The sequence below is a fragment of the Mchenga conophoros genome, linkage group LG14 (assembly GCF_057382185.1).
Source record: "Mchenga conophoros isolate Kocher_MC1m ecotype Shallow Benthic linkage group LG14, M_conophoros_male_GT1.1, whole genome shotgun sequence".
Taxonomy (NCBI): Eukaryota; Metazoa; Chordata; class Actinopteri; order Cichliformes; family Cichlidae; genus Mchenga; species Mchenga conophoros.
In genome coordinates this window covers 2,758,623-2,786,015 of record NC_140539.1, presented here as the reverse complement: position 1 = coordinate 2,786,015, position 27,393 = coordinate 2,758,623, and the positions used below count along the sequence as shown (strand labels likewise).

The window sequence follows — 27,393 nt, the reverse complement described above, 5'->3', positions numbered from 1 at the left end:
GCTAACTAGAGCCGTGAGAACACCGGACTCCCGGCAAATCGTTTTCAAACCCACCGCCGTCTTTCGCTACTCAGGTTAAATATATATATAAGTCACTTAGATAACTTCAAAATGTTATTGTTTGGCTTTTTTTAGTATTTTATTTGTTCCTGAGTAAATCGGTTTGGCTGAGATTAAAGTTTTTACACAGCTGAATAAACGTCAAGCAGACAGCTGATTATCAGAAGTGTGAGATGCTCAAGAATTTACTCCGGTGTCCTGTTATATTTTAGAAAGCAAGGAGTTTATTAAACCACAACAATCTGCAGATTTCATTAAAATTTAATAAACTATCATCTTGTCTTTATTTTTAGTTAGCACATACCTTAAACACTTAAAGCTGTAAGCTAATGATAGTTATATAAGAGCAGATGCTGCTGGTGCAATAAGCTGTATGTCCAATGGATGATGATCTGATTAGTCGACTAATCGCAAAAATAATCGGTGACTAGTCGACTATCAAAATAATCGTTTGTGGCAGCCCTAGTAGACTTCAGACATAAAGAGCTTATCCCAACAGAGCTTTTTGACTCATTTTATAAAGAAAACCGATGAAAGATTTGGAAAACGAACAGGAAAAAAGCAGACACTTCACACTGGCTTTGCACTGCCTCGACTCGAAAGAAAAAGTGAACCAAACACTGGTGACGCAGATCAACCGTTAACTCGAGTTCAAAGGTCAGTTCAAAAGCAACGAAGTAGAACAAATCAGGGTAAGTACTAGTTTTCCTTTCATGTTTCGCCCTCCCTCCCTTCTTCACACGTACAAGCATGAATTCAGGGTCCAACGCCTCTTTGTGGCCTATCAATAATCTGTATTACCAACCAATAAATTGACCTTGTGCAGCCAGAGAGCAGCAGTAACAGCACTCAGCACACTCTATTCAGCTGCAGCAGCTGCACATAAACTGAGGTCATGAAATTTCAAACCACATTGATGCAGTTTATTAAAAGACACGTGAGAAAACTGAATGACATCAGTCCATGACCGATGCATAAAAAAATGTTGTATTTTTATTATGACTACGAATCAAGTGAAACATATTTCTAATTACCTTCCATAACTCATTACAGTCTGTAATATAAATACATCCAACGTCAAAGCATCAACAGCCCAGCCAGTTAACCATTAACCTACCAGGACAGGATTTAATGAGGCTGTAGAAAAGCGATTAGTCCCCTCCCACCTCTCCATGCAAGAATGCAGATTAAGGTACAAACAGATAGATGGCTACAGACGTTTTGGCTTATTGTTCAGATTTGGGCCTGTGGAAATGTTCACAGCCTATAGTGGGACTTGCTGCCGTAACGTACACACATCTAATATTATGGCGATGATGACCAGGCACCTTAAAGTCACATGAATCGTGAAGATGTGGCGGCCTTCATCTCACACATATTAGCAAGTGCAAGCATAACAAATACCCTGGAGGTCCTAGGAGAGCTCCACAATCTCCATGGTGACAGATGTGGAGGTGGTTCACCAGAGGTAGCAGAGCACAGCTGGCTGAGGAGCCCATTTAGTCCTCATGAGTTTGGAGTCTGATGTTAAATATTCATCAAGTTAAATCATTTCTGTTTAAAACAGTAACTGCATTGATGAAGATATTACACCTGTTCTGAGGAGCAGATCTCCAACAGCTCGTTAATATTGAATGTCTGGATTTGTGTCTGGCACTGAATTTAGATTTGCTTGCACTGGTCATCTTCTACAACGTTAGTCTCTTGAAATGAGCTTTTTAATGCACACAGCCACCGAACCAGAGACCAGCTTCTTTCAACGGGAATAATAAATGAAGGGCAGGCTCTTTCCCTCCTGTAGCATCTGCTTCACTTATTGTTTTTAAAGCTACGAGTTCTAAATTATAGTCCTGTCGTTACTGGTTCTTCAGGCTTCCAAGCAGATTTTACAAGATTGTCTTCAATAACCACCCCATGCACCTGACGAGGGAAAAAAGCTGTCTACTCTGTAGACAACAAGCCTGCCACTTTGAGGAAAACACGTCTGAAATAGTCGTGGCTAGCAAGCCCGAGCTTGTAAAATAAGTTTGGGGGACTCTCACCAGTAAAATAACTGCAGAAGGCACCGTTCTTCTGTATGGATATGAACAAAGACTGCAAAAAACTAAAAATGAATGCTAAACAGAGTCCATGTATGACTCCAATCACATAAAACCATCCGAATGTATCAGAAACATTTTTTTAAAAATGAGGGCACGTCTGAGAAAGTTTCTATGATTTCTTAATTCTTTGTTTTTAGTGTCACACACTGGTTAAACAATGAGCACTGTCACCTGACTGCGAGGAGGCTCCCTGCGCCTCTGTGGGACTCCTCCAGGTACTCTGGCTAACTGGTGACTGTAAACTGGCCATTTACAAACAGGGCCTTAATAACTGATTCTACTGATACTGATGTTTACTGGGAAATTAAACTCAGTCCATCAAATACCTTGTCAGTACCACAGGAAGATCAGCATGGTGGTAACAGCAAACCTGGTCAGACACTGACCCTCTCACCCAGCTGAGCATGGACATTTTAAAGCTAACAGAAGAAAGCTCTAGAACCAAAGCTGCCCCCGAGCCAGCAGCCTCACTGAGACCAGAGGACCAAAGCAGTTACAAGGAAGGAAAAAGGGTTCATGTCCTGGTGATGTCATAAACATACTGAAAAATTATTTTATTATCTAATATTCGTTTGTTGTTTTTAATGTAAATCTGTTATTTTGCTTGGTGAGGCAGAATATGCCACCAGATAAAGGTGCACGTACAGCAACTCATTTTCAGTTAATTATTTGCACCTCCTTTAAGTTCAATTTATTAAAGCGCTTAAAGTGAGAGAATATCCTGTGACTCAGTGCAGTCAGGTGGAACTACACAGTTTCATAAACAAGTAAATGACACTGTGCATTGAAGGACAGTTGAATTTTGCATGTACATGCTGTCAGTTACAGTTCTTATAAGAGAATCAGCAAAATGAATAAATCACAAATCAGAGTCAGACACCAAAGCAACAAGGATGTCTCTACTTTTTGAAACTATCTTTTTACTGCGACTGATGAATCAAACTCTACTTTAGATCAAGCTTCAAAATAACTGTTTCATTGGTTCAATGCCTTAATGCTTTCTTGGTATAAACCTTTGATGATTTACGTTTGTGAAAACCATTTCTCACACATCACAGTTCTTTTGATTTTCCTGTATATTGCGCTCATTTCATCTTTGCCTTGATGACACCTTCTGTGTTTGTTTCACGTTCAACGTGCGTCACTTTTACATAACTTAAGGGCTCCGCTAAATACAGAACGAAGAATCTGTAAACCAAGCGAAGACGAGTTTGAGTCAAATAAAATAAAACATTGTTCTCCTGGAACTCCTGATCTAACGTGATGATTGGCACTGCCAGAGAGCAGAAAACTGTTGTAATAAGACGCGCTAATGGGAAAGTAAACAAAGAAAGGCCTCATTATGGAGAACACTTTGTGTATTGTAATGCTGTGATGCAATCCGGGTATTCTTAGACACTGAGTGGCATTAAATGCAATGGCTACCATTCGATTCACACAAAACAATGGGTGTGATTTCTACGAGTGCCCCAAACACACTTTTCAGCCACTCACAGTCTCAGGCTGTCTAAAGACTGCGTCTGTAACACCCGACACAAGTCACTGCATCCTTAGCTTGTCTTTGGCTCTCCCATACTGTCCACACAGACACTTTCACAGCAGGTTTCCACTATATGGCCACCTCGCTAAATCATCATGGCAGTAGAGGAGCAGCCAGAACCTCCTGCTGTGACTTGATGTTTTCTGTCCTATAAAATAAGCTGAGCCTGGTCGGCCGCTGCTGCTGTCGAGACTGGAAGCCTCCACCATGGCTTCTGAAGCAGCAAATCCTGAACTCACATGTGCCTCGGTGCCCTGTTTAGTCTGGGCAAAGCATCAACAGAAACACCTAGAGGCGCAAACATACATGCAGCTCTGTTCTTGAAGAGCTCATTTCACCTGTGGACATGATGTCACGCAACCAGCACGAGGCTGCTGTGTTGTGGGGTCGGCAAGAGGAAAAACCACATAAAACAGGAAAATCATTTTTACTCTCAGGGTCTATTTTGTGCTGTCGGAGAGGGAAAAAAGGTGAACAACAAAAACAACAAATGGGTTTTACATAATAAGACTATTACAGATTCTTCTGAGTTTAGAGCAATTACTCTAAAAAAAAGCAAACAAACTGTACAATACAGCCAAGGAAGGAAAAGAAACACCTACAGAGGCTGAACGGGCTCATGGATGGTTAACTATACCATTCATGTCAGATGGAAACAGGATCATTAAGAGTCAGAAATAAGCAAAGAATAAATAAGAAGTGCAACTGAAAAAAAGCTAGTCTTCCAATTAATTTCTATAAAACGGAAATAAAATGTGGACCACAATCGATGAATGTCCAGAGGCATGAAACCTTATTGGCAATGACAACATGAGGTTTCAAAATTTTACATGAACAAAAATTCTACAAGCAGATATGCATCCACCTACAATGCAGCCATGACAGGAGCAGAACAAGTTTCCAGTGGTGAAGGACAGGACAGTAACTTTGGACCGACACTCGGTTTTTATTCATAGACGTGGAGGGATTTCTCTCCTTAAGTCCTAATGGGACTTACTGGGGAGCCTCTGGTCATTTGTAATAATTTTGGAAGTAGTCTGTGTCTCACAGTACTGCCCGAGTTCGCCGTCTCCATAATTTGTTAAATATCCCAGTGCAAAGAAATGGTCTTCCATACTTATCCACACACAGAAGCGATGCAGCCCAACATGCTGCCTCTCAGATATTTGCTCCAATGGTAGCATTCGCTGTCATCTTGTGTCTAACGTCCGTCCCACTCACAGCCCTGCTCATCATTATTCGGTTTGCTGCACTGTTGCACATTCAGCAGTTTTGTGAATACCTTTGGTTATGTTTAAATCCCCTCTGTTTTATGAAAAGCGATGAGTGAAATCTTTATTATTTATCATTGTTCAGCATGATGTTTCACTAGCTGAACATGAAAAATACGTTTCAGTGATTCAAAGGGGCGTTCAGATGTGACTTGTGAATTCTGTACTTGATTTTGAAATGATAGAATACCGTCACACCCCAGCTCGGCACCTTCAACATGTACTTTTGGTGTAAAAACAAAAGAATGCCCTTGTTGTGTGCCTTTCCTAAAACTAGAAGGCTTAAGATCCCTGTGTGTGGTGTAAACTTACAGTAACCACATGCAGGAAGTCTAGGACCAAAAACTAAGCAACCTCCAACTCAAGGAGGCTGTTTAACAGCTGATAAACTTCTTATCTTTGCTCAACAATGAAAAATAAATACTTGCTGTGAAGCATATACCACGTGGTCGTAGAAAGCTCCATCACACTGGATTTCCACAATATTAAACTGCATCCTGGAATAACCTGACATTTACAACTTTGCTCAAAATATAGAGATTGTTGTATAGACTGTTGCACTGCTATCTAGTCACGTTTCCATAGCAAACACCATACTGGAGGTTTCTACGACAGCAGAATACAAATTTACATCCCCATGCAAAGCAGCGCTGCATTAACTCAGCTGATAAGGCCTGCTGACGTAGAGTGAGTGTGAGGCTGTGTGTCACAGTGACCGCTGTTGTTGTTGCATCGCTGAACTACATAGTGGTCAACCACAAAGGTACAAATAACCCGTGAAGGTGTTCCAGAAAAGTGCCAGGAAAGATTACTAAGAAGAACCGGTCTCACTGAGAACACAAGGAACCACAACAACAGGTAAACACGTCAATCCAACTCTTTGACAGCTCCATCAAAATCATGAACAATTATTCTGGACAGCAAGAAAGACATCCAGATGAAGCTCCACATTTTTAAAGCCACGTATTGTTGCTCGGTTAAAAAACGTCTTCCTCAAGGCCAGTTCATCAACAACAGGGCTACCTGTGACAACTGAGATCAGCCTCTCACCACCATGACTGGAAGGGTCCATATCATCTGCTCCCTCTTGAATTTGACTGACAAGAAGGAACGCCAACAAGCACATCGCCGTTAAACTCGGCCAAACACGAGCATCACTGTGAAAAAGGAAAGTGGCACAATAGTTGTGCTTTCTTCATCACAGAACGTCCAAAAATCAACTACGACTCTATGAAGTGTGCAGGTCTGAACACTATACTTGTGTTCAGCGCTCCACTTCCTATTATTCCCACTGCAAAGAAACTGACTGCGATTCAGTGGCAGGAGTAGCAGAGGGTGAAAATGACTGAATGAAGTTGCATTTCTAAAAAAGTGTTGGTTTTCACAAATACAGTATCGATAATATTAAATCACCTCATTGCATCCTGTAAAACATTCTGCTATGTAATCTATTCAGGTTTAGGATATGAAGGAACTCTTTGATGTGAACTGTTTCCAAATGACGACTAAAACAGATGTTAGAAGTGTTGTTAAATCATACGAGAGATTTCCATGTTTGTAGAAGGAGCAGGTGCCCGTGGTGGTTGAAGGTCATGCTATCAAGAAGCTGTTGTTGGTTGCTCTAATGCATGAAATCAAAAATGCATCACAGTGGTGCCGTGAAATGCCCAAAACTCACAGAGAGGAACTTTAATACAACGAATCTGTTGCTTTGATTCTATCAAAACTGTATCTCTAACACGAAGAAAAAGCTTTACTGTATGAAATTTACACAGAGCTCTGTTCATTCTGGACTGAGTGGGAGGGGTTTTTGGTTTTTTAGAATTTAAGTTCATTTGCTTGTCATCTCTGGGCAAGCTGACCAATCAGAGCAGCCTGGAGTTAGTGGGCTGGGGAGTGTAAAAAAGACAGGAGTATAAAAGAAAAACAGAACGTAACCAAATGTAATCCCCAAAATCTGAGCCTGTAAGTGTACCCGGGCTCCTCAACCACAGTCTCTATAAGCACATATGATACACGATGATGAGTGCCCACCTCTGGCCCTGGACGGAAAGCTTTGTGAACATTGTCTGCTGCAGTATGCACAATCAGCTGCTAAATGGAAGCATCACTTCCCTGCTGTAAAGTGCCATTCAAAGTGAGATTACTTTAAAAACGAACCTTATTACTCAAGAGAGAATCACACCCATCATCCTTGATAGTTTTACAAATGCAGTTAAATGTTTGTTCAGGTCACGTTACTGTTCTGTCAGCTCTGTTCCTCACGGACAACGACGATCGTAATGATAACAGCAGATTCAAGCATGTGGAGCCGTTCAGTGTGGAATAAACACCATCGCTAGACCTGACCTGAAGTTAGCTGTCACTGCAGCAAGCCACTCACCAAATGTTTGGACTTGAGCCTCGAACCTTCTCTCAAACAAATTAACGCTCCACTCTCCCACATGAGTAAATGTTCAATTGTACCGTGAGTCAACAGAAAAAGGGAAGATGACTTTTACCTCTAAAATCTTAACACTCTCAGATGTGTGTCTCTTGAACCCCTTATTACGGTACATGTTTATATATTAGATTTCCCATATTTCTAAGATTTGAGTTTATTCTATTTCAGAAAAGTGACGATGAGGAGGAACACGCACTTTTTGGTCAGATCTAATGTTTCAGGCACAATTATCCCTCGAGAAACTACCACGCACAAATCAGGCTTGAATGAATAAATGGTGGTGAGGAGTGATCGGAGGATAACACAACAAAGGTGAATCTTTCTGACTGTAAGCCCATTACGCTGCTGATGTCCTGGCAGAATAGGCTCTCGTGAAAACTGAACTCATAATTGCGGCAGTCAAGCCTGCTGTAGCAATTAGAAATGGTGTCATGTGACTGCTTTGATAAGACTGGACGACTAGATAATCCCACCCTGTGTGTATGGTCACATATGATCGTCAGAGTGTAACTGGCAATCTGTTTGAGGCATATTTAAGCCGCAGTATTACAAAGACTGAAGTCACGCTACCCGAAAATCTAAACTGTGCTAAGGCAACATAATAACATTAATAATAATAAAGATGTCCGGTCAAACTTCCCTGCGGAAGCCTGGTAAAGATATGACACAGTAATAGATGTGTAACAGGCTCTCGTGGCTGGAATCCGGACTGACAAAGTTCAGCTGTTGCCAACCCAGGGAGTAAAGTGCAACAAGAAAGCCATCAGGGATAAGATCTCTGTGTGTTTGCAGATAAATGTTCACCCATATCTTACATAAGTGCCGCTATGCTTACACTGTATCCATTGCTTCACCTGTGCGTACTTAAACTAACCTGACAACAAAATGCTTCCAGTAAAGCCCATACGAGCTGAAATACATCATGACGCTGCATTAGATTACAGGCCTGTCAACGCTTGTTTGTTTACCAGAGACCAGCCAATGGCTTCCCCAGTGTTAAAAAGCCCACCTGATCATTTTTAAGAGACTGACTGCAGCGGCAGCTATTTAAAGCACAACTGGTTGTTGTTCCGCTCCAACTACACGGCTAGCTGGTGGACGCTAGGCTCCGCAGAACCTGACAGCTCACTAGCAACAACAGTAACGATTAAGCAGCACATGGCTCGGTTTGAAAACCGGGAGACGAGGGCTGCAACAAACAGTCTGGAGGCATTCCCCACTGACAACTTAGGTGAAAGCCAGCTAACTGTCTAGCTACTAGACAAGCAAGCTAGTGGTAGCAGCACAGACATAAACGTTAGTCAGCTGCAGTTAGCTTGATACAGAGGCAACCTGTGATGCCATCCAAAAATATATATAAATGAAAAATATATTCAAGCACGGATTCGAGATTTCTTTCACAACTGTTTCTCCAAATACTGTCCGCGCAGCCCATCCCTCCTCGCTAGCCAGCACTAGCTCCCACAGCAATTAGCTGGACAGGACGTCAAACCAAGCGTAGTTCAACAACCTGCCAATTTAACTAGACCTTGCACTTAAATAAAGACACGCGCTTCATAAAAATACTTCAGGATTATCTCTATGCTATAAGGAATAATAATTAAATTCGGCGCGGTCAGATTTTACACAGCGACTGTTTAACTACGTTATTTTTCAAGATTTCATTATCCACATACGCTTTCCGCTGCAACCCAGCGTTGTCTCTTACGAGGGCAAACGACTGCGGAAAATACATGCTCAGCTAGTGATTAACTAAACATCAGAAAAAATAAGGAAGCTTTTCGACAAATTTTAATGCCGAAATGAATACTGGGCACAACAATTCCATCGAGGCCGTGCGTTTACTTTATACCCGGCGTCTACTTCGTATAACAGGTGAACCCAGTTAAAGCGTTACACTTTAACGGGTGGTCAGGACGTTCTCTTTTCCATATGGCTAGCCCAAAAGCAGACAGCTAACCTAGCGCAACGACAGATTTCTACTTCCCACGATTTTTGGCTTACCTCTCTTAACGGCCTCGTCATATGACAGGAATCCTATCCTCGACTCCTTGGCCCCCATGCTCCCCTCATTTCATTGCAGTGTGAGGAAATAAACGTTACGAGCTGAGTTGGACAGGGGTGTTTGTCGCCTTATCCGTTTATTGTGAAATGGGCTCCTGGCGGTATGTGTATGTGGTGAACGGGTGAATGTTTTTCAGCGACGCCTCCATTCTGTCACATGATCTGACTCTACAGGTCAGTTGATCTGCGAGTTCTAATACGAGTGAACGCAACCCGAATCACATACAGGGGTGGGGGGTTTCGACTTCAGACGGGGTTTTCAGTCTTATCCGGGAAAATGCAAAACAGCACTTTTACTTAGTATGCGAAGTCATACCAAGCTGTCAGTGTGCGACGAGTGCAGCCACAGTTCAAACCAGTGATAACAGCCCCACCGTGTGGTGGTGCTGCTGAATAACGCTAGCTGACTCTCCCCACAGCGACCCCCGAAGGTACGTTCAGTCAGACGATACTGGTGGCACATAGCAGATGAAAGTTTGCAATATATAGTGTCTAATAGTGATGGGCAGATGAAGCCTCATGAAGCACTGAAGCTTTTCATCCAATTGGTTCACCTCAACGCGAAGCTTCTTGAAGCTTCATTTGCTCTAGCAGGACACCTACTGGACGTAAAAATATTAGTTGGCATGAATTTGAAGAGTGTGGCATTTTGCACACAGCCTGTAAATGTCAACAACAAAAGGAGTGTGTAAAACATCTATATTGTAGTGATGGCAGTATACTGTGTATATTTATGCTGGCAGTATGGAAAATGATTATTTGCGGCAAAGTTTGAACCGCTTCCTGAACCAGTCACGTGGTACAGCCGGGCAGCGAGGCTTCGGACGTCATCATTTTCAGCTCCTCCCATAAATGAAGCAAGCCTCGATATGCGCTTCGCGGAAACGCCTCCTCCATTACTCGACACACGCTTCGAAGCCTCGATACAGAACGTCACATCACTAGTGTCTAACGCGTATATGGCGTTTGTTGCATTTCAGTGAATGTGGGAAGTAGTCCACTTATGTCAGTCGTTGTGAGTTCAGAATTTTTACACCAAAGTCGTAAATACTTATTTAAAGTTTGTCATAATGCTTGCAGAGGCGGATCTAGAAGGGTGGCATGGGGTGGCAAGTGTCACCCTAAAATGATCTCTTGCCACCCCAAGTGCCACCCTAGTTTTACATATGACAGTGTTGTTTATTAAAATAAGATAGTATTAACACTTTAAGTGCAGTTACAGTTAACAGTGAATATAAATTCTAAAACTGAATATATTGCATAGTGTTACCCCCCTCCACCATTAACAAATGGTTCAACCCACAGAGCAGACCTCTTGTTTTCAGTAGTAGTCAAGAACGGCCAATTCTACCCTGGACCACAGAGGGTTAAATTTGAAAACGGTTTAAAAACAAACAAACATCCCCATTCTAAAATGTCATGTGACAATCTGATTCATAAAGAGTGATGATGTCACAAGGACATGTGATGATGTCACAAGGACATGCCTTTGATCCTTTGAAGTTTTTCTATAAATAGGGGTCAGGAGCAGCAAGTTTTAGTCAGTTTGTTCGCAGCCTTCAAACGTTCGACCAGAGATACATTTGAAAGTATTTGTAAACCTCTTCAGAGTCACTGTGCACAGGATTAAAAATGTATCCACGAAAACACCAACAAGGAATAAACAATCTTGCTGCCTCTCCTTCGAGGTCTGGCCGGCCACTCACTGCAAGAGGTAAGCCTGATATGACACGATCCATTGGTGCCTCATCAGTCCAAAGGACATTACAGGAAAACTCCGACCTACATGCAAAAATTAAACAAATTGAAGAAGAGAAGCTTCAACTGGAGGAGAAGTGCAGACAATTGGAAGCACGAAATCAAGAGCTGGAAAAACAACAGCAACGCCAGCCTTACACAAAAATTATTAGTGAGGCCTGGGAAGGAAAGTTTGGTGAAGCACGAGAGAGGATTTTGGTCCTGATGAAGGAAAACAAGACAAAGAGTGCTGAATTAAAAGAAACGTCTGCCCAGCTTCAACGCGCGAATGCTACTATTGGGGAGATGCAAAGGGATCTCCAAAACATGGAGCAAAAGAATCAGGCGCTCCAAGGAACGCTTGATGAAGCTATGGAACAAACTGCACAAATCCTCGGACAGAAAAAGGAAGGGGTCACACAAATGCAGGACCAACTCAAAGGCATAAAGAAAAAATACGAAGTGCTGAAAGTCAGGCTGGATGAAACAGAGTGCAAAAATAAAGAGCTTCTTCAAGAGAAAGAGCAACAGGAAGAAGAAAAAAAACGTATTCTCCAGGACTTGGAGAGAAGAAATGAGCAGTTAGAAAAGATGCACGAGGAAAAACAACAGCAAAATACAGATAAGTGCAATCTATTAAAAGAAATGGAGCAAAGATGCCAGAAACTTGAGAAGGAAGTTGAAGAAACAACCGATCAGCTGAGAACCCTCATCCTAGAGAAAAAAGTGGTCGTGGAAAAGCTCATGGAAAAGAAGAAAAAACGTTTCCGCTTCTTCTGGAGGAGGGACACTCCTGCTTTTTCTACTTTTTCTATTTTTTCTACTGCAGATGTCACCTCGTCTCCCTCCACCTCTGTTCCATCTTAATTTTCACCTCTCCTCTCCCCTTCTCTCCTAACACTTCTTCCCTCTCTCCTTCATCTTTTTTCACCCCAACCAGTCCCGGCAGTTGACTGCCCCTCGTGAGCCTGGTTCTGCCGGAAGTTTCTGCCCGTTTAAAGGCAGTTTTTCTTCCCCACTGTCGCCTAGTGCTTGCTCAGAGGGGATTGTTGGGGTTTTCTCTTTTCTTTTTTTTCCCTTCTTATTACCATTTTCCTTTATTTACCGATTTGTTTTGTTTACTTTTCTTTTACGTTGTTTCTTTATTTACTTGTTTAACTTTTTTTCAACTTATGTAATAAACTAATAAACCAATTGAATTTATCCTCTGCGTATTTTACATCTAATCTTTAAAGAATATTTCCAAAACATTTTCAAACATCACGATCTGTCTTTTGTTTGCTTGTTAAAACCCCGTAAATGGTGAAGTAAAAACCCTGTGATATGGTTTAAAACATCAAAATAGACTAAACAACTAGTCTAAAACCAAGAGACACTTAAATATTAAGTTAAACCTCTGGGGTCGCCGGACACGTCGGCGCGTCAAAATCACATGACCAATTTACTGCTTTACTGGCCGAATATAGTTGGTGAGAAACACTCAGTTGTGTTACATTGCTGTGTGTTTGTATAACGAGTCACTTAACTGGTGCTGTGAACATAAAGCAGCTTGTTGCCTGCTGGAGCATTTTGGTGTGTTGGGAAGCTGCTGAAGCAGAATGACCACACTTGAAAAATGTGTAGAAATTGTGAGCTGGCCTTAAGTGTATCAAGTACTGTGTGAGTCTCAGTTTGTCATGTCTCTGTGTTTTTCAGGATACATCAGGATTGGCTGGTGTTTGCTGCATGGGCTGCTTACCAGTAGTGTTTCTCCCTCTTTACTCACTGCGTGTATCTCTTGATGGTAATGCACCCTCTGCTTAGCTCGCTGGATCTGTGAGCACAACTTTTGAATGACTTTGCTGAAAATAACTTGAATAATTTCTGCATTTCTCCTAAGCAGGTATATGCAGTTGATCATACATGTACCATATGTGAAGAGGGGCATTTCAAGACTATTTAAAATACTTTTTTTAGGTCTTACTGACCACATAAGGCACTTTAGACTCAAAGTTACCTTTAACCATACAGCGCTTTATTCTGTAAACTTCAAGCACTTTATCTGCCTCAGTTTAATAATAAATTAACCCACAATGCTTCACATACTCTGGACTATTTAAAAGGATCCTTCTATGGCCTCTGACAGTGGACTCATGTCTGTGCTTGTCCTGCTAGACTTCAGTGCAGCGTTCGATACTGTCGACCATAATATCCTATTAGAGCGATTAGAACATGCTGTAGGTATTACAGGTACTGTGCTGCAGTGGTTTGTATCATATCTATCTAATAGACTCCAGTTTGTGCATGTAAATGGAGAGTCCTCTTCACACACTGAGGTTAATTATGGAGTTCCACAGGGTTCAGTGCTAGGACCAATTCTGTTTACATTATACATGCTTCCCTTAGGCAGCATCATTAGAAGGCAGCATACATTTACACTGCTATGCAGATGACACCCAGCTCTATCTGTCCATGAAGCCAGATAACACACACCAATGAGTTAAACTGCAGGAATGTCTTAAAGACATAAAGACCTGGATGGCCGCTAACTTTCTGCTTCTTAATTCAGATCAAACTGAGGTTATTGTACTCGGCCCTGAAGAGCCTAGAAATATGGTATCTAAGCAGATTCTTACTCTGGATGGCATTACCTTGGCCTCCAGTAACGCTGTGAGGAACCTTGGAGTCATTTTTGACCAGGACATGTCCTTCAATGCACATATTAAACAAATATGTAAGACTGCTTTCTTCCATTTGCGCAACATCTCTTAAGTTAGAAATATCCTGTCTCAGAGTGATGCTGAAAAACTAGTTCATGCATTTATTACTTCCAGGCTGGACGACTGTAATTCATTATTATCAGGAAGTCCTAAAAACTCCCTGAAAAGCCTTCAGCTGATCCAAAATGCTGCAGCAAGAGTCCTGACAGGGACTAGAAAGAGAGAGCAGATTTCTCCTGTTTTGGCTTCCTGTTAAATCCAGAATTCAAAATCCTGCTCCTCACATACAAGGTCTTAAACAATCAGGCCTGATTTGTCCTCCTTCTTTTCTCACAGAGCATGGAAGCTCCTATTTTAATCCTAAAACTGTACTAAGAGACTTTGCTAAGTTTTCCTTTAATTTGTCACCCATCCGTAAACCCTGAACAGATCTTTATAAATAACTGAAGAAACAGATTTTTGTCGATTTTGCACAGATAATGTAACAACGTAACTGTGCAGGTAGTGCTGAAATAACCAAAGAAGGAAGGGAGTAACGTAGAAATGAATTAGCTACAGTGAGTTATATATGATAGTATAAATGGTCTGTTTGAATATAATGTTGACAGTGATGTGTGACTAATGTAAACGTTCAGGAAATAAGTGTAGCACTTTATAACAATGCTGCACTATTAAGCATTATTAAGGTATTAGTAAGGTGCTGGTCTTTGTGAGTCCATGTTTTGTCCTGATGTACATTGCGGGTGAATTCAGGGTCCTGGTGATGATGTTTTGACACCAGCTTTTTATCTATAAGCAATAATATATTATGGCGGAGTCCATTAAGCTTTGATGAAGTTTTTATCACTTGTGTTTTCCATATGACAAGTAAGAACTGTCTGCATGGGCTGCTTGAATATGAGCTTCACACTGTTCTTAGTGCAGATAAGAACTGTTTAATCCCATCTAAGCCCCACTGTTCTCTGTGCAGCAGTGGACGGCTGGCTGGCAAGGAGGCTGGGCCTGACCTCCAGGTTTGCAGCATGGCTGGATGTAGCTGTCGATAACCTGGGCAGAGGCATGCTGTGGAGTCTGCTGCTTAAGGTCTTACGTTTGAAGCACATCATCACACATGCACAAGGCGATGAAAACGAGGCTGTACTTAAATACCAGCAAAAAATGTTGTGCAGAAGTCAGGAAAGACTTGAGATGAGGTATTGGTGACTAAAGCCGTAATCAACCTGCTGAGGAGGTGTTCGGGGCAGCCTCTGCACAGAGGAAATGGAACAAGGAGGCTTGGTGGTGGGATGAGGAAGTATTCAAAAGTAAAGTGGGATAAGCAGCGAGGTGAAGTAAAGGCGTATTATGAGTTGTGAAGGTGGAGACTGAGGAAGGAGAAAACAACCAACAGAGACATTAAGCTGAAAAGGACGTGCAGAAGGACAGAGAGGGAGAGAGTATTTTGAAGATGGGAGGAGTACTTGGAGGAGGAGCTTATGAATGGGGGGAAATGAGAGGGGGGGGGCAGATGAATCACAAAAACACGAGAGGAATCAGAAAAACTCTGCAGTTCTTTGCCGCCTTAACATTTGTGCCACACTAACAGCGGTGGTGCATTGAATTGCTGTGGGGTTGGATGGTGTCTGCACTGGAGTGGTGTGTGTTCATGGATAACCACAACACCCGGGGGCGCAGTGGAAGAACAGCTTCGGCAGCAGCCCCCCCACTCGTACAGGCTGTCATGGCAAACGGTAATCAATATTAGATTATTCTGTTATTATATGTTACCTTATATATGTAATCAAGGTAGTTGAATTAGAATACTGCTGTAGATCACATTATACCCTTTAATATAGAGTGTGTGAGCTGTATGTAGTTTAGTTCTCATTATACTTTTGAGTTAACAGAACATATTCACATATTAGTTCATTAGATAAATGTGCATCACTCTGTATCCTTGATCTGCTGGGAATGTGTTACACTGTTTTCTTGACATGCTTAATTGTTGAATCATGAAGAGAAGGTTGTAAGCAGGAGACTCTGTGTCTAAAGACAGGGGAGATAGATAGACCACATTCCACACCCCCACCTTACAGAAAGCAGAGAAACAACTGCCGAGGTCATAACTTAGGCGCTGTAACAGAGAAAAAATGTGAGGTTTTGGCTTTTACGACTAGCTGGGGGCCACTAGAGACTATAAAAAGCTGAGCAACCCGTCACCATTTTGAGACATGTGCCTGACCCTCTGGTAGCATCTCTCCCGTCCGGACGTTGTAATGCTCTGACTGTTGAATTGTATGGAAATAAATGATTGTTGATTGAGCATTGATACACCGAGTATTGTCCCTCCTTCAGCCCAAAGATTCAAAGAATTGGGAGAATTCAACAACTTGGTGCCTTGTGACCCGGATCTTTGGTGTGCTGAGGAGGTGCAGATTTGACCTTTGGTGAGATCGTGAGGCGAGGTGAACAGAGGACCGGTCCAAAAATAAAAAGGTAAGCACAGCCTGTTGTATTATAAATACCAAATGTGCATATTGGGCTTTCCAAATTAATCTGTTCGCTGAGTCACATGTATTTTCACAGTAAATTTGTCGGTGTCTGGTTTTTGGCGCAAGATACTAACAACATAAGTTGAGGCTGAATTCCAGTGTGTTAAATAAACTGCTTCTACCGAGATACTAATAACATACTACGTTGGACTAGTTGCAGTAAACTGCTTCTACCGAGATACTAATAACATACTACGTTGGACTAGTTGCAGCCACTTTACCTTCCACATTTAATTTTGTCTAATACTGGCTTCTGTAGCAATAATACATTAGAATTTATTCTGAAGACGCGGCCATTAGTCCAGTACATTGAAGTCGAGGTTTGTTTATTTTGTTTATGGTGTCAGTGACGTCCTGGCTTTTGCCGGCTATGAAATAGAAGTTGATTTAAGGAAAAGCAGATGCTGGCTTCACGGTGCAGTTGAACGCTGGCAACGCGAGAGCGAAACACGTCCGTAGGTTTGGTTTATGATACGGCGTGTTCCGGTGGTGCGGCCGTGAAGTGCAGTAGTGGTTGGTGCTAGTTTTAGTACATTGGATAGAGGTTTTGACGGTGGTTTGTGGCGTCAGTCGAGTATAAAGGGCTGCGGTCATAATACAAAGTAAAAATTTAGTACATAGCAACACCTGGTTTATGATGTCAGGTATAACTTCGGGGATGCAAGCATCACTTTTATGATGCGACTTTGCCCCGTTGTGGCGGTCATAAGCGCAGAGAAAAGGGTATTTTGGTCTATGGTGCAGTGTGCTTTCAGAAGATCTAATAGTTGAGCTCAGAGGTTTCTGTGTAAAATTCCCGCTGAGGAAAAGTGTTGTGTGTGAGTGTGAAAGCGCGCTCTGGGTGAGAGTGTGTGTGTGAAGCTGCGAGGCGCGCTCTGGGTGCTGTCTTGTGTGTAAAGCGCGCACTGAGTGAGAGTGTGAGTGAGGCGCGCTCTGAGTGTGTTTTTTGTGTGGAGTGTGAAGCGTGAACACAGTGACAGTGACGGTTGATGTGTTTGATTAGGAGGACATTAGAGCAAATACACATTTTAGGATCAAAGGTTGATGCCTAGTGTACCTGTGGAACTTTGCCCTAGGAGTGGCGACCCTCCTGTCCGTGGACGCGTGGCCAGGACCGGCGGCGTCCGGGTGCCGAGGTGGTGACTTGGGGAGGTGAGGGCCCCCGCATAGCTACGGAAATAACACTGGAACGGCCGTGTAATCACGGGTTCACATTTATTCCGGACTAGAACAAGACACATTTTGCGAACAAACGTTGAGTCTAGATTAGTAAAGAAATATAAAAAGGTTGAATTCCTCGTTTCAGTGGTTGAAATTGTTGTGTGCCTGTCCCCTGACGAGTGTGAAATTAAATAAAGAGGGAATTTGGAGCCACATAGAGATAGACGGGCATAATTGGGTGTATTACTCTGTGGTGTAATAAAAATAAAAAGGAGAGATAGTAAGAGGTGTGTAGTGGAGAATTATGGAGGAGTACAGAGAGGAATGTGTTGGGAGACTGGCGTACAGTTTACGCTGTCAAGGTAGGCGGGTTGCCTGCTTATCTGTTTAACAGTGATGAAAATGAAATTAAATAAATCTCTTAGTGTGTTAATACAGGAAGCTGCGGACCTGGACCAACTGCCCCCACAAGCACAGCGGCCGAAGCAAAATTATAGGTAATGGGAACCACACCCAGCACGAATCAGCAGCTGTGAAAAAGACAGCAGCAAGGAGAGAATTAGAGGAGAAATTAAGAGAAGTTTTAACACATAAAATTGGGGCCAACGGACTTGTGGAGGTTGGGAAGGCGTCCGGAGCATCACAACAAAAAGGTGAAACAAAAACACACAAGCAGAGAAATCTGAGAGAAAGGCTCCTTTTAAGGTAACGCCTAGTTTGAGAAAAGATAAAATTAACCTGCTTTTATACAAATGCACATACACGCAATGAAGAAACAGCTTACACTCATGAACACGTGAAGATTTTCCAGCAAGGTTAAAGAAAAATTAACATACTTAAATGATGAAGTCTATACATTACTGACAAAGAAACCCTCTGGGTTGCAGGACAACAATTTAACTAAAAAAAAAAAAAAAGGAACACTGGTCTAACCAACCAGGCAAGACGCAACAAATTTAGTGGTTAAAAGAGTCAAATTGTGACATGTTTTCTGTTGATTGATTAATAAAAGTGATTACTGAATGAAAGAAAGTTCCTTTTTTGGGTTTTTAAACATGATCTTAAGAATTTTAACATGTACCTGTGTTGTCCTGTCAACTTGGTGGGTTAGGAGTTGATTATATCGGGAGACAAAAAACAAAAAAAGGGGGAGAGAAGGCTGACACAGGGCCTGGCCCCGTTGTCTCCCCTCTGAATAACACAGCCAACACAACAACATTTTCCTGTTCGTTTGTTTTTGTTTTTGTTTTTTGTTTGTTTTTGTTTTTTGTTTTGTTTTTGTTTTTTCTATACATATTTAATTACAGGCTGCTTTGCCGGCCCTGAAAGCCGAGGCTGACTGGACTCCTGCTCTCCCCCATACGTGACACTGACCAAATGCTGCAACAGCTGGACCCACAACAACGACCTGAGAATGTCAACAGACCTGCAGGAATGTGATCTCATGCAGCCGAGACGGAGAGCACTAAACCTAAGGCCCGTTTCACTACATGGGGGAAAATTCCCAGACTGCGTCAGCTGACAGAGCTGTAAAGAGACGCCCGCCAAGCCCGAATGAAAAGTAAGGCCGAGCGAAAGAATGCTGACCTTGATAACTTTGCATTCACACTGTGCAGGACAGTGATGGACCAACACGGATGATCGGGTGGCGAAAAAGGGCGTGACCGAGACAAGAGGAGTAACTGAGGACAGAAGGCACCTCAGAATGGACAAAAACACAGAAGAAGATGCAGGTTTCACCTGCGGTGAACATCGACACTGGAGAAAGGACTGCCCCAATTGGGGTCAGAACCAGGACGGACTGAATTTTGAGCAGCAGCAGCAGCAATGGTCGCAAACAAACTGAAAAGGAGGGGGGCAGGACCCCAGGGCACGCTTCAGGCCGTGGTTTACCCAGAACACCAGAACAGGAAAGTGATGAACACACACACACACACACACACACACACACACACACACACGCACACACACATACACGCTGATGCAATGAAGAATGCTTTGCTTATGCTGATATGCAAAATGCTGCACACAAACATCCCAATGCATAATTTTTATGAGGAGCCATTGATGACTTAGAATGTGTTATATGTCACCCAGAGGGCATTTATGTAGATTTTAGGAATAAGGTCTAAAAAAGTTTGGTTATGAAAACAATGTCTGTGCGTGATGTCTGTTTATGGCTCAAGGCCTTGACTGAATTCTTTGCTGTGCTTCACACAGCCCTGATGAGGAACAGTGGCACAGAGTGAAAATGATGAATTAATAGTGTAAGTTTAGGTCGGAGTACGGCATTTTCTGTGATTGAGTTTTAATTCAAGGAGGAACAAAAGGTGTTACGGCACCTGAGGTTCTCATTCCCACACAATATTGTCCCGGCAGGAAGCAAAATATTCCTGTGAATTTCTGGTTGATTGTTTGGTTTTGTTTAGCGCTAGCTTGATTTTATCAGTGAGCTTTGGCTTGTGTTCTTTCTCGTAAGCGAGAGAGGGATAGTTTTATGCTTGGACATGTCTGCAACAGGCCCTAGTTTGTGTTATTTTAGTAGTATTTTGTTGGTTATGTCTGTTTTCGTTTTTGTTACAGTGCACTGGAGAAAAAACATCTGAGAGGTGTGATCCACCGGTGGTGATATGTTGATATTTTGTGAGTTCATGATTTAACAATCAGCTCTTTAAACCAGGCCTGAAAGATTGAAATTTAAAGCGCTATAAAATATTATTACTGTAAACAGTTGCAAAGTGTGCTTCTCCATGATTGTAATTGGCTTGGGAGAAATTCACTTATAGGGAACACTGAGAAGTTCTGAGTCTAAAGGATTGCACCGAGTCAATCCGGCCCAAAAAACAACAAGGAATTGTTTTCCTTTAAAATGATGACGTCATCTTGCTGGTGATGGAGGCTCGAATAGGTTGCGCGTGAGACTCCATTATCAGCAACATCTGGTATGAATGTGTATGGAGGTATGCATGTGAATGGACTGTGATGGACTGACGACTAAAAGTTTTGACTGACTTGATACTGAGACAATGACTGCACCAACTTTAGGATTAGTAAATGCCAATAAACAATTCATAAACAATTCACCCAGCCGACAAGAGAAGGGTGGATGCTTCGCTTTGTTTTGTTTTGTTTTTTCAGGAGCAGGAGGATAAGAGAGACTGGAGGAGGAGACTCTAGCTTCACATAAGTATGAACTGCAGACTTAACACTGTGGTTGCTGATTTTGAGTTACCGATGTTTGCATTAAGAAAACTGTGCTATATTAGCTGTGTTTTGAGTAAGGTATCATGTTATATTATTGGGAATGCCAAATGCTACAGTGGAGAAGACTTTTGATACCACTCATGACTGGAATATGTTATTATTAACCATAGCAGGCCACTGTAAAAAGTCAATTAAATTTTATAGAGGAAAATCGCCAAAATTGAACAATACCTATGAATGACTGGCCACATTCAGAATAGAGATATGCAATAATAAACATTGGTCCACGTGATTTAGGTTCTCACTTGAAATAGTAAGTTATTAAATGTAGAATATAATCGACAGGGACATTTGATAGGATGTGGTACTGAAAAAGAACAAGAGCAAAGTAAATAAAGAAAATATTGTGTTTAGTTTGGATAAATTCAAATTAAAATGTACCATTACACTCAGAGGATCAATATGAAATAAAACATATGCAAAATTTGTAGGAAGTACATGACTGATAACTGTTCTGTCCTGAGCGTTTGTTTCCAGAGCACCCACTTGACCACACGAACAGTTTCTCGCCACCGAGGAGGGGTACTTGCAAAAAGAATAAAATAAAAATCTGAGTTTAACAAAACATTTTAAATGTAAATATCAAGCTTACCTTTCTTTTTCCATGAAATGTGCTTGTGGGCACGCCAGCCATTTTGAAAAGGTGGGCAAAACAATTGGCAAGGCCACACCCCCACACATGTGATATAATTTTAAAGGTACTGTTGCCCTCTCTAAGAAACATCAGGAATTAGAGGAGTGGCAAGTAGAGTATGCGAGCTACAAGCAAAAACTAAAATGTGTACTACAGTGTGCAAAAATGAAATACTGGGTCATCAGGGGGACATGAGGGACATTTATAAAACTAAAAGTCCCACTAACCTTAAAGTGCACTTGAAAAGCTCACACAAGAAGGTTAACCTAGCTTACCTAGAAGACCTCATCAGGGGGAGCACACTCCCCCTCCTTGAAGAGCTCACCCACTCAACCCGCATCCCCAGAAAACAGCTAACCCCAGATAAGGCAGCGTGATGTATCCCGAGACAACAGGACTGGGACATCTAAATAAAGGTGTGAAACAATCGCCTTCAAAAGGTTATCAATTCACTTCAACCAAAATTAGGACCACACGGTGCGGCAAGAGTTAATAGTTATTAGTCTCAACACCCAAGGATAACCAGAAGAGCATGACTGATATGATGGAACTGGGATTTTGTTACACTTAATTTTTGCAAAACACAAATAAAACTAAATTGAAACTAAGGATTTTCAGAAAATAAAAACTAAACTAGCAAAGAATTGGTAAAAACTAATTACAACTGGTAAAAATTGAAAATCTGGAGTCGAAACTAAATAAAAATAACAACTAATGGAAATGGCGAAAAGTTTAAAACCCTGGTGCAGAGATTGGCAAATCTGACCAGGAAACGTTATAAAATGGATTGTCAGGATAGTCAGCGTTAAAGCCACTTTTGACAGTCCATACTAGGATGGCATTGGACATCTTCGGGGCAGAAAAGGGTTGGTGTGACCAAGGTGTGGTTTGGCTTGTTGTATGTACATTTCAAAATGTTACAGCTCTGGATGGACCAGTTACCAGATATGATGACACTAACCTTCTCTTTTAAGTGTCTAGCTCCAATGAATTGACACATGGGAGTGTGTCAAAAAGGGGGAGTTGAGTCCGAACATCAAACAATGGTGTTATGAACATTTTATGACTTTATTTCTGTGTTTAATAATTTAGCTATGGTAAAACTTAAGCTTATAATGTGTTAGACTTAGAAATGGTTCATTAATTTTTGATTTATTTTACACACACATAGATTATGATTAGAATAAGTCCTGAACATAATATTTTAAACCAAATTTGAATCATTAGAAGAACAATGGATAACAATATTAGATTATCAAGGCTAGGGAGAGAGGTGTTTTGGTTTTCTGTCTCTTGCAGAGAAAGGAACAGACACCAGACGGGGACCCGGAGATGTGAGGACCCTTCACAGCAGGGACAGATGTAGGGACTGCCGAGACAGCAACTGGGGTCAAGTGTCATGACGTTTGGGCTCCTGGAGAACATGGATCCCACAAACACAGCAATAACCATGAAGGGGTTGGCGAAAACGAGGAACACCAGACCAACGAGGTTCAAGAGGCTCTTGGCAAAAAGGGGGACACGCCGGTGACCCCAAAACACACAGATCTTTGTTTGAAATCGGGGCAGAATAATCCCCAGAACTGTGCAATGACTAAAGGGTGGTCTAACCCCGGAGGTCGAAGAAAGAAGCTGAGAATCACCCAACTGGAAGACACTGGTAGCTGCAGCAATAAAAATAAAGGTTAAAAGCTCCTTAGACAGAGGTTCTAGTCTAAGTACATTTGAAAGGTATAAGGGGGCATTAAAATGGGAGTGGAAAACTGGAGCACCAAAATAAAGCTGTGGGAGAATTGGGGAGTGATGGGAGAGTCATCTGTAACTGCTGTTATGGTTGTAAATCTAACTTTGCTTGCATCTGAACTGCGTGAACACAGAGGTCATCCCACATATGGTCCACCCGTTAAAGGGGGACAGAGGGCCTCAGGATCAAGAAAACTTGGACCTTGCGACCCTGGAGTGCATGTTGTAAGTGATCTCTTTCAGAGATCAAAAGGGGGAATTATTAGATTATTCTGTTATTATATGTTACCTTATATATGTAATCAAAGTAGTTGAATTAGAATACTGCTGTAGATCACATTATACCCTTTAATATAGAGTGTGTGAGCTGTATGTAGTTTAGTTCTCATTATACTTTTGAGTTAACAGAACATATTCACATATTAGTTCATTAGATAAATGTGCATCACTCTGTATCCTTGATCTGCTGGGAATGTGTTACACTGTTTTCTTGACATGCTTAATTGTTGAATCATGAAGAGAAGGTTGTAAGCAGGAGACTCTGTGTCTAAAGACAGGGGAGATAGATAGACCACATTCCACACCCCCACCTTACAGAAAGCAGAGAAACAACTGCCGAGGTCATAACTTAGGCGCTGTAACAGAGAAAAAATGTGATGTTTTGGCTTTTACGACTAGCTGGGGGCCACTAGAGACTATAAAAAGCTGAGCAACCCGTCACCATTTTGAGACATGTGCCTGACCCTCTGGTAGCATCTCTCCCGTCCGGACGTTGTAATGCTCTTATTGTTGAATTGTATGGAAATAAATGATTGTTGATTGAGCATTGATACACCGAGTATTGTCCCTCCTTCAGCCCAAAGATTCAAAGAATTGGGAGAATTCAACACCGCCTTAACATTTGTGCCACACTAACAGCGGTGGTGCATTGAATTGCTGTGGGGTTGGATGGTGTCTGCACTGGAGTGGTGTGTGTTCATGGATAACCACAACACCCGGGGGCGCAGTGGAAGAACAGCTTCGGCAGCAGCCCCCCACTCGTACAGGCTGTCATGGCAAACGGTAATCCTCCTGCCAACGTGTTTGAGCTAGTGCTGGTACACAGCTCCACATAAATGTCTTGCTGCCGGGGTTTCGGACACCTCTGGGAGTTTGGGTGGTGGGCGGCTTGCCTCCCTGTGTGGCTGTATCCATGCCAGTGGGAGGGCTGTCCCACTGGTTGGAGCTGCCTTTGTGGATCCAGCATGTGGGGATGTTGCTGCTGGTTGCAGGCCGAGTGCTGGCTCTGTCAGCTGAGGTTATGTGGCAAACGCTCATGTGTCTGAAACATGAACCCAAACGGTCCACTGGAGAACTCTCTCACAGATGTTTTCTCTGCAGGTGTGGTGCATATGGACACACATCGAGCACCTGGAAGAAACTAAGAGCTCGATTTCTCTTTTTAAATCACATTTGATTTTGCATTTGGCAGATGAGGCTCATCCTGTTACCTTGACACTGTGGAATAATGCTTTTGTCATTTAGAGGGGACAGGAAGTCTTTGGAATGTCAGCAGTACTTGAACACCTGCATTGTCATTGCTGTTATTCCCCCAGAAAGACAGTTTACCAAAGGGAAATCTGTGAGACTTAAGACTTTGATGGTTAGATAAAATGCATTTGAAATATATTTATATACTTTATTTGACCATTTAAAAGGCTTAAAATGCAACGTTACTGTAAAAATCTAATAAAGCAAATGTGTGCAGTGTTTACTGTAAATGTGTTGTGTGTGCAAAGTGTTTAGTGGCCGTTACATCCCGAGAAAAGGAAATTATCTGCTAATGTAACTGTATTGGAAAGGCAGCATGGTGCTGCAGTGGCTGGCACTTTGTTCGTCGTTCTTCACGTGGGAACTTCTCCACTGTTCAAACGTCCGCTCGGACAGCTGCGTGCTGCTGCAGGAAAAACAGCAGAGCCTTCTAGAGAAATGTGGCATATACCATTTATTCCTTTGTTATCTTAACTGTGTGCTTAGCATCACTGTCCTGTTATAGTGCCCTTGAGCAAGTTATCATCAAGGATGTTTACGTATGGTGCTGCATTGCTCTTTCCCTCATCCTTGAGTCATTTCCCAGTTCCTGCTGCCGAAAACATCCCTACAGTGCAATGTTCCCTCTAAGCTGCACGCGTGCGCAATTGCGCACTGCTGGCACGGTCTCTGCGCACAGAAAATTTGCGTTGCGCACGGAAAAAAATTCTGACCTGAATTGAAATTAAAATTAATACTTTAACAATTCTATTTTGCAGTGTTAGTCAGTGAGTGACTGGCTGCTCCCGTATGGGATCAGAACGAGGCCACCTTATCCCACAGTCCAGCCAATGATGCGATTCACATTCGTATATACGCAGCTAATCAACGTAGCTGACAGGCTGACAGCGTCCTTATGTGCTGACACCGGTGTTTTAGCAAAGCGGCTGATGTGGAGTGAAGCCACGTTAATGACAACGTGTACAACCATTGGAGATGTGAGGAGTCGAACATTAACTCTGCTCTTCCAGGGCACCCTGCAGACTTGGCTGCTGGCAGTGGCGAGGGAGTGCGGCCGCCGCTGGGATGACGTGAACGCCAATCATAGGTCGACTGCAGGTATGCGAGTCAGACCTTCTCAGGAGGTTTCACTTTTCGCTCTTCTTTATAATTGACCCTTGTTTTCTCTCTCTCAGCTCCTGGTCTCAGAGTGGGAGGGATTTGAAGCACAGAGGGAGGAGCTTGTCGTTTGGTTGGCTGATATGGATGTCCACCTGAGTGAGGTTGACCGGCTGACAGGAAACACCTGTGAAAAACTGAAACAACTGCAGGTGTGGGGTTGTTTTGATATGACATATATTTGATATGATACATACGTCAGAGACATTGTCCTAAACTGGACTAACAAAGAACCATGAGTCCAACATGAAACTTACCCTTCGGGCAGGCACAAATTTCTATGAACTTGCAAGAACTGTGTAGGACATGAAACAGTGTGTGTCAGATCCTGAATTTGAAATTTCCACTGAAATCACGGGTAAGAGGCAAGTGGAACCAAGCTGGCTTCTGCTAAATGGGTCAAACTGGGCAGAAAGTACACAAACACATAACATCCTTATAGAATATGACGTAACACTATCGATCAACTTACCTCAGAATATATAAAGCATATAAACAATTACAGCAATATGATGCAACAAACACAGCAGTGCTACTAATCCAAAATACTCAAAGCTTCATAGAACTGAAACCAACATTTATTTTTAGGCCTTCGTCGCGTCGCTGTGACGTAATCGGCCTTAAAATGCGGCCTTTAAGGCTGCAGACCCTGAATTGGGATACAGCCTCTGAATCGGTGCATCTTGTAGCTGTGTCGTCTTAAATTGGTCATGTGATTTTGACGCGCCGACGCGTCCGGCGACCCCAGAGGTTTAACTTAATATTTAAGTGTCTCTTGGTTTTAGACTAGTTGTTTAGTCTAATTTGATGTTTTAAACCAGAAAAGGAAGAAGAGGGCTTAGAATTACAGGTAAGAACTGCTCAGTGGTATGTGATAAACTGTAAATGTAAAGCTTACAGGTCAGTCCTCATGTTTTTAAATCAGATTTTGAGTCTGTACATGGCACATTATGCTTTTGCATGTTGTGAAATGTGCTGCAAAACAAACTGAGGTAAACTAACTGGTTTACTGTGATGGATTTAAAGTGCGTGTGACTGGTGCGCAGTGGCTGTGGTGCTCACGGTCAGAGTTCAGTCACAAAGAGGGTAACAGAGATGAATTTAAAGTTAAGGTGATGGTGCTTAGATTCATTCACAGACTGAAACCTTCACACCAACTTTATCCTGTGTCTCTTAGTTTTAGACTAGTTGTTTAGTCTATTTTGATGTTTTAAACCATATCACAGGGTTTTTACTTCACCATTTACGGGGTTTTAACAAGCAAACAAAAGACAGATCGTGATGTTTGAAAATGTTTTGGAAATATTCTTTAAAGATTAGATGTAAAATACGCAGAGGATAAATTCAATTGGTTTATTAGTTTATTACATAAGTTGAAAAAAAGTTAAACAAGTAAATAAAGAAACAACGTAAAAGAAAAGTAAACAAAACAAATCGGTAAATAAAGGAAAATGGT

The 27,393-nt window shown here is 42.1% G+C and overlaps 2 protein-coding genes across 2 annotated transcripts in view; one reads left to right on the top strand and one right to left on the bottom strand.

Moving 5' to 3' along the window:
* Window positions 1-9,664, bottom strand: part of LOC146559086 (amyloid protein-binding protein 2-like) — a 35,600-nt gene extending 25,936 nt beyond the window's left edge. The window contains exon 1 of the mRNA XM_085244758.1: window positions 9,421-9,664. Coding sequence (XP_085100884.1) covers window positions 9,421-9,441 — 21 coding nt within the window. The 5' untranslated portion in view covers window positions 9,442-9,664. The remainder of the gene's footprint in view (window positions 1-9,420) is intronic.
* The window catches only part of LOC146559085 (uncharacterized), a 72,529-nt gene extending 45,847 nt beyond the window's left edge, over window positions 1-26,682 (top strand). Inside the window, exons 4-7 of the mRNA XM_085244760.1 lie at window positions 12,913-13,000; window positions 14,887-14,999; window positions 25,790-25,877; window positions 25,955-26,682. Coding sequence (XP_085100886.1) covers window positions 12,913-13,000; window positions 14,887-14,999; window positions 25,790-25,877; window positions 25,955-25,983 — 318 coding nt within the window. The 3' untranslated portion in view covers window positions 25,984-26,682. The remainder of the gene's footprint in view (window positions 1-12,912; window positions 13,001-14,886; window positions 15,000-25,789; window positions 25,878-25,954) is intronic.
* The last annotated feature ends 711 nt before the right edge of the window (window positions 26,683-27,393 follow it).